Here is a 7,500-nt window from a genome sequence, read left to right on the forward strand (position 1 = left end):
ATGTCATAACGGCACAGAGTGTGCGTGTCAGCATGAGCTCTTTTACACACACAGGTGTGGCGGTGAACAGTTTGATGTTTCTGCATAGTTTCATCGCTGTGCCCGGAGGGCTTAGTGTGAGAACGAGTGTGTGTGTGTGTGTGTGTGTGAAAGTTTATAAGCAAAGGTTAAATAAGGTATGCGTATGTTTCCTTGGTGACACTGTTCATAAATATTATTTATATATATATATATATATATATAGTTTTTTTATGTATGTTTTTTAAGTATAAAATGCTTCTTGGTTTTTAATTCACCAAGAATAATAATCAGATAAATTCCATCATAATGAACACAGAATTAAATAGTAATAATCCACAGAAAACTCCAGAAGGACGAATAAATCTAATTAAATAGAGGAACCATCTTCTATAAACCAAATTCTATTGCAATGAATTGAAACTTTTAAACGACTTTAGAGAAAACCAATGATCAGTTCCAGAATAATCAGCAGAATAAATAGTTAAATGCAATAATTCAGAATATAATTCACCACTAATGTACAAGCAGAAGCAGCTGAACTACAGCAGTGTTTATTAGATTAGAAAATTACAATTCCTCAAAGAAATTTCACAAGAAATGTAATAAGAAATTGAAAAGGAATTTCATAAGAATTATCCAACAAATTACACAACAAATTCACAACAAATTGAACAAAGTTTCACAAAACTATTTGCAACATAATTCACAACAAAATCCACATCAAATTCACATCAAATTACACAACGAATTTGCAACAAATTATACAAGTTACACAATAAAAAAAATTACACAGCTCTTTACACAATTTCATGACAAAGTCACAACAGATTTCACAACACATTCAGAAGAATTACACAACAAATGACACATAAAATGTACACGTTTAAAACAATTTTTGGTTCCGTTAAACTGCACAAAAATTACGCAACTAATTCACCAAAAATTGCATGAAACATTTCACAATAAATACACAACAAAATCACAACAAATTACACGTAAAACGATAAATATTTACAACTTAATTATGAATTACACACACACACACACACACAAAATAATTTTACAACATACATTTTTTATAAAATTGTAAATAGTAATCTGTAGTCAGGGGGTGGGGTTTATCTATGAGCAGCACTGCTGAGAGCAGTTGAGTCCTGGTGCTGGTGAGTTATAATAAATCAGAAGCTTGTAATCCCTGTAATTCCGACACTTTGTGAACTTGTAACAGGCGAACGGAGGACTAGCAGCGTGTTCAACATGGACGACTGAGAAGTGTTTGCTGTCCCGCTCTGGTTTCGATCAGCGCGATCAAGCCGGTTGTGTAAAACGTTCAGAAGGCCACATCCCCAATGGTCGCTAACGAAAATCATGCTGTTAGTAAAAGTCGGAGCCCCGGGCTGATTGGAGCGGATTCAGCACGAGCAGCAGCCCCGAACCACATCCTTCATCCATTATAAAGTTTCCCCTTTTCAGCAGCTGCAATCGAATTTATTTGAATTGAATTCACCTGAGCTTTTATTTGAGCTCGCACAAGCGGCATTGCTACGAGGAAACAGGCTAAACATAAATCAGGCGTCGGAATATTGACAAGTCGCAGCTTGAAGAGACGGCGTGAAAGCGAGAAGCGTAGAAACGGGTGTAGCGAAAGGGCGAGGGAGGGAAGGGTGCGATCGTGTCAGGGAAATGTACGTTCGAGAGGTAAAGCCGAGGAAAGAGGGAGGAAGAGAGAACTTGTGAGCCTGTGTGTGTGTGTTTGTGTGTGTGTGTGTGTGTGTGTGTGTGTGTGTGTGTGTGTGTGTGTGTGGGATACAAACAGTTTTTTGAGGTCACAGTGCAGAATATCACACTGGAATGTGGAATGCTGAAACGGTGCCAACACAAACACACTGCACACACAAGACACACACACACACACACACACACACACACACACACACACACACTAGACACACAAACACACACACACCAGGAACTCTTTTTTCTAGGGAGGCCTTTTTTTTGTTGTGAGGAGCGTCATTCACCACATGTACACTATTTTAAATCGGAAGCAGAGCGTCTGACAGAGAAACGGTTTGAGGGAATTGTTACAGCACCGAGGCGAACGATGAAGCCTCGTTCACAATGATATCATTCACATTACATAGGAAATCTACAGTCTAGAGTGCAACTGATATTACTTCATATACTGGCGGATGAACTAGCTAGCTAGCGGACATGCTCCGAAAACCGCTAATATCTAATACGATATTTGGACAAAATTATTGGGATTTTTCCAACCACACCGTATGTGGTTCTTCCACACGCTGTGTGCACACAATTGCATATTATAAGTATATAGATATGTTTTCTAAGGGTTGGAAGATCTCCTGCTATAGAGCTCCAACCCTATTAAACACCTTCGTGATGAACTTTTGTACCTGACTTTACCAACAGCTTTGTGGATGAACGAATTCCTATAAATCTCCAAAAGATCTAGTGAAACAACTTCCCAGAATGGTGGAGGTTATTATAACTGAAATGGGGACTAAATGTGGAATGGGAAGTTTCAAGAGAAGCGCATATGAATCTTATGGTCAGGTGTCCACAAACTTTTATTCATATAGTGACTCTAATATAGCACAGTATTACCACAAGACGTTTGAATGCTTAAATCTGATTGGTATGGAATAATTATATGTATATATGAATATGAGGTGACCAGTCTTGCTTTAATAGTTCAATGATTTAATGGTAACTTAACAAAATAAAAATAAAAACATTTGTTATTTGTAAAAAAAAAAAAAAAAAAAAAGGTTTATTAAAAGTTTCTTTATTTTTTAAAGGATGTTACTAATAGTTGGATCAGATTAGATTAGATTAGATCGTATTTAATTAGATTAGGACATGGTAGCTTTGTGGTTGCTGGTTGGAAAGGTGGGGTTTCAGGCCCGGGTATTATTAAGCTACCACTCTTAAGCAATGCCATTTATCATCTTTGCACTATATCCTGTTTGACCCATGATCTCTAACATTGCTGGGAGGAAAGAATTTCACTGTGCTGTAATGTGACAAGTAAAAGCCCCTTTAGTTCAAAAATATTGCAGGCAGGTGGACAAATAAAACTGCACAGCTACCCAAGCACAATTAAACACAGTATCAGTAAAATCACAGTAAAATATCTTGTATTTATAGATAAAAATGTTTCTATCTTGACCCTAACTCTAGAACAGTGATGAATTGAAGTGATCTAGCTGAGGTAGAGGAACTGTCAGAGCCTGTGTTTACATGCCATGCTGTCACTTCTGACATTGACATGATTTACATGATTGCATACAGACTTGAAATCGTACAGTTTTTCTCAGCTGCTATGGAGAAGTTCTCATAACATGCTTAATATTTGCAGTGCATTTCTTAAAACAATGTGCACAAACAGCACAAAACAATGGTTTTCTTGCAAAAGTCTGTACTTTTTTTTCAAAATCTGTAGTTCATCTATCAAAAGTCCCATCAGAATGAAAAGTCACTTCGTCATTGTTCACAAACAAGATCATCAAAATGTTTATTCATTGTGGCGACAGTTTCAGTATTTCTTGATATAAACTATGGTTCAGATCACAGTGACTGTAAATGCACAAAATTGGACTTTCTTTTTTTTTTTTGGCGTCTATAAATTTCAGCAGCACAAATTCATTTATTTGATTGGATATTTGATTTATACTGATTGCAGGAGACCAGACAGAATTTACACTTTTACTGTACTGTACAAGTGTTTGTTTGTTTTTTTAGTTGTTAATTCATTTTTAGAATTTATAAATCTGTCTTTTGCTCTGTCTCCAATTGGAGGTTCATGAGATTCACCTTTGACCTGTTTTAGAGAACTGGTTAATTATTGGTTGATCTGATGCCGTTCCCTCGCCTTCATTAGTGACATTCAGGATTCATCTGCACAATTCATCAATTCAACACATTTACAGAAAAAAGTTTAATAGAAATTTCAGATTGCAGATGTTGACAACTGGTTTAACCATTTTGCATTCAATGACTTACACAAAGAACTGATGCTGAGATGTTTTTGAGGGTTAAAACTATTCAGGTGAAACCAGTAGAATATATTTAGATCAACATGAACATCAACAACTAATAACGTAGGAAACAGCAGACACACACTCCATTAAATGATGTACAAAAGCGTTCGCAATTTGATCAAAGCAACAAGAAATGTTCTTATGATGAGCACGAGTGACTAAATGATGTGGAGGCTGAACAAGTAGTTTTGATTTCATTTCTGATCTGAGAAACGCCACAAAGCAACTGAGAAAAACTGTAAGCACTCATGAAATAGAAATAGAGAGGGTATAATGTATAGATCTATAGAATAGATACAGTATATAAATACACGTATAATAGTATATCACAATTATGTGAATATTTAAAATGTAAAACTTGCTGGTCTGCTGGTGGAATGCCAATCGAAGGATGTTCGATCAGCTAAAACAAATGTATTATTTTATTTTTATCTTGTAAGATTAGTCACAGCACTGTTGGGTTTCTGTGAGTAGAGTATGGAAACTGAGTTCAGCTGCTGGTGGACATGGCAGTGGGTGATGCGACGGCATTGAGTCCCCCGATGGGCAACATTATGACAATTCAATGCTGATATTTTTACCATGTCCATTTATTCGACATCGGTTTATTAAGAATCGCACATGAGTAATGACAGTTAAAATCTCCCTTTCTTTACCTTTTTTTGTTAACAATGTCCAAAAGCCAGAAGCAGTGAAATAATTGTGTCCAAAACCTTGTAGAACCGTGTAAATCTAAAGCAGTCCTTTTTAAAAAGGCAGTAAATAGAAAATCAGAAAGCCTTTTCTTTCTTTTTTTTTTTTAAGAAGGAAAGAAAAGAAATAATAAAAAAGAGCTCTTTGCTGCCAAGGAATGACTTCATTGTGTATCCATAATTTTAAGGCCAAACAGAAAGTCAGAAAGCACATTTGCTATTAATTTAATTTTCTGAGAGCAAGCTGTGAAGCAGCAGGGCCTTGGACAGGTAAAAAGTGATGGGAGAGAGAAAGGGTAGCCAGAAGGTAAGTATGTGTGTGTGTGTGTGTGTGTGTGTGTGTGTGTGTGTGTGTGTGTGTGTGTGTGTGTGTGCTTGCGTGTCAGTATCGATGATTGGTTTTCCCGGTCAGTTCGGGATGAGTCCGATTTTCCATCCGTGTCAATTCCCTGAGTGAGAGGAATAAACGGACTACACAGCTGAGAAAGATATTACCTGATAACGGCAGGTATTACAGTCACTGCCTGTGTGTGTGTGTGTGTGTGTGTGTGTAAAATGAGATAGATAAAGAAGGAAAACAAGTGATCTAGTGTTTGTCCACAAGAAGCTGTTTATAATTCAGAAAGCTGCTTTTCCCCGCAGGAGTTCTCAATTAATAAATGCCGCTCGCCTCAGTTTCAGTAATAAAAAACCGAAAGAAAAACACTTTATACGACACTACCAGTATAATTTAGAGCTTTACTGCCAGAGTATTTCTAATTTGCTCAGTTCTGTTTTCTGCGCCAGAAATCAGTGTGACGTGGCATTGGGTTCTGTCAGCGCAGTGATGTTTTTCCAGCGTCAGTCGGTCCAAAAAACTGCGTTTGTTTCGTCGCCAGTCGAGACTCGCTGTTAACTCTGTATGAGTTCATACTGAACCACCTGGACTCCAGGAGGTGCTTCAACACAAACACTAACTCAGGCGAGCGACTAAACGAAATACATCGGATCGAATTTGCGTATGTGGCCGGTCGCGAAATCACATGGCACAACGTAAAGAATAACTCATGAAAATCTCACAAACGTTCGTCCTCTGATGATGCTAAGATGAATTATGGAGATTTATTTTTGTATTTTTCTCAGTAGCACATTTTTGTGGGAAAGGAGGAGAATGAACATTGCATATCGTTCTCTGTGTGGTTGCTGCTTTCGGGCGATTCTGTGGTTCTTGTAGTTGTCTGTGGTTGTTGTAGTTCTTTCTTTCGCTCATCCAAATATATGGATTACGACTACAAATGAGACCGACACGCAACAGCCAATCAGCTTTCTGTTATTGGTGCAAATCTCTCTCGGATTGTACCACAGACGTATAACGGATTTGATTTCTCACCTATGAGGAAGTGGGAAGTGTGAGTTTAAGGATACTTGGCTTGAATTTAGGGCTCGGGTTAAGGCCGGTCGTGTGTGTTTTTGATGACGTGATACAGATCTTTAATTGAATTCTTAATTATCTTAAAAAGGTCTTAAAAAGTTTTTCATTTGACTTAGTAAAACCTGCAGAAACCCCGTGTAAGTGACCGCTGTCTTGTCTTTTCTCAATTTTAGCCTGAATGTGTAGTAAAATTGTACATGCTACACGTTTGTTTGTGGTTCCACAAAATGTGTGTGAGACATTTTATTTTTAACGTCACTTCATAATATGTTTAACAAATATTCTAGTAAAAAGAGGACGAGTGGGACCGGGTATGTGTGTGTGATGTTCAGTTGCGGTAATTATAATGCCTTGGCTCATGAGAGTGTGTGTGTGTGTGTGTGTGTGTGTGTGTGTGTGTGTGTGTGTGTGTGTGTGTGTGTGTGTGTCTCAGCTGTGGATTTGTCATGCTCTTCTGTTGGACACATGGTCTCCTATTGATTGTACAGAAATATTGCAAATGCAGAATCAGAATATACACAAAATGGCAAAAAAGTATTGGGACACCTGACTTTTCCAGCCATATGTAGTTTTTCCCCAAACTTTAAACCATGTAGTGTCCAACTGCTAAATAGTGGGTTTGTTGTTTTTCTTGTGGTACATGTTTTTCTGGACACCTGTGGCATCCAAATACTAGTCATCAATTAAAGAACATTATAATGAAAAGACACACAGGCTAAACTTATTTTATCTTTTTTTATTGAAGATCAACTCATCGTTATTATCTCAATACCACGAGTCCATGATACGCCTCATGCTCATGAACCTCATGCCGCCATAATCCCTGAAGTTGCGGTACTCTCCAGGGCCGAAGTACCACATCCTGCCTCTGTAGTGCGGATGCTCGTACATGAGCCAGTGGCCGTCCATCACGTGGCACGACATGCAGCCGCTAGACCAGTGGTAGCGATCAGTGAAGGAATCGCAGTCGTCCGTGGCCTCCATCATCTGACCCATGAAGTTGTCCTTCTCGTAGACCTTCATCCTGTACGCTCCTCGGTACTGATACAGGTCACGAGATTAGTCACTTCGGTAAAACTTTGGTAAAGCTTAAAAAAAAAGTGTAAATTCATCATACCATGGGGATCATGCGACAGGATCTGATCCAGTTGTTGCCCCAGTTCCACATGCCCATGTAGTCGGGGTACTCGCCTCTCTTCATGAAGTACTGGTTGCCCATGTAGTTGGAATGATCGTACGCCATCCAGCAACCGCTCTCCACCCTGAATGAGTGGCAGCGGCTCAGGTAGGTGGACATATCCGAGCAGTCCCC

At 38.5% G+C, this 7,500-nt stretch overlaps 2 protein-coding genes across 6 annotated transcripts in view; one reads left to right on the forward strand and one right to left on the reverse strand.

Moving 5' to 3' along the window:
- Positions 1–7,500, forward strand: part of nfixa (nuclear factor I/Xa) — a 126,536-nt gene that overhangs the window by 66,609 nt on the left and 52,427 nt on the right. The gene's annotated exons all lie outside the window — the stretch shown is intronic.
- LOC124378566 (gamma-crystallin M2-like) overlaps positions 6,935–7,500 on the reverse strand; it is a 9,302-nt gene continuing 8,736 nt past the window's right edge. The window contains exons 3-4 of the mRNA XM_046838295.1: positions 7,306–7,500; positions 6,935–7,229 (exon numbers count right to left, since the gene is read on the reverse strand). The exon at positions 7,306–7,500 is cut by the window's right edge and continues 51 nt beyond it. Of these exons, the coding sequence (XP_046694251.1) occupies positions 6,954–7,229; positions 7,306–7,500 (471 nt within the window). The 3' untranslated portion in view covers positions 6,935–6,953. The remainder of the gene's footprint in view (positions 7,230–7,305) is intronic.

This window comes from Silurus meridionalis, chromosome 24 (genome assembly GCF_014805685.1).
Source record: "Silurus meridionalis isolate SWU-2019-XX chromosome 24, ASM1480568v1, whole genome shotgun sequence".
Taxonomy (NCBI): domain Eukaryota; kingdom Metazoa; phylum Chordata; class Actinopteri; order Siluriformes; family Siluridae; genus Silurus; species Silurus meridionalis.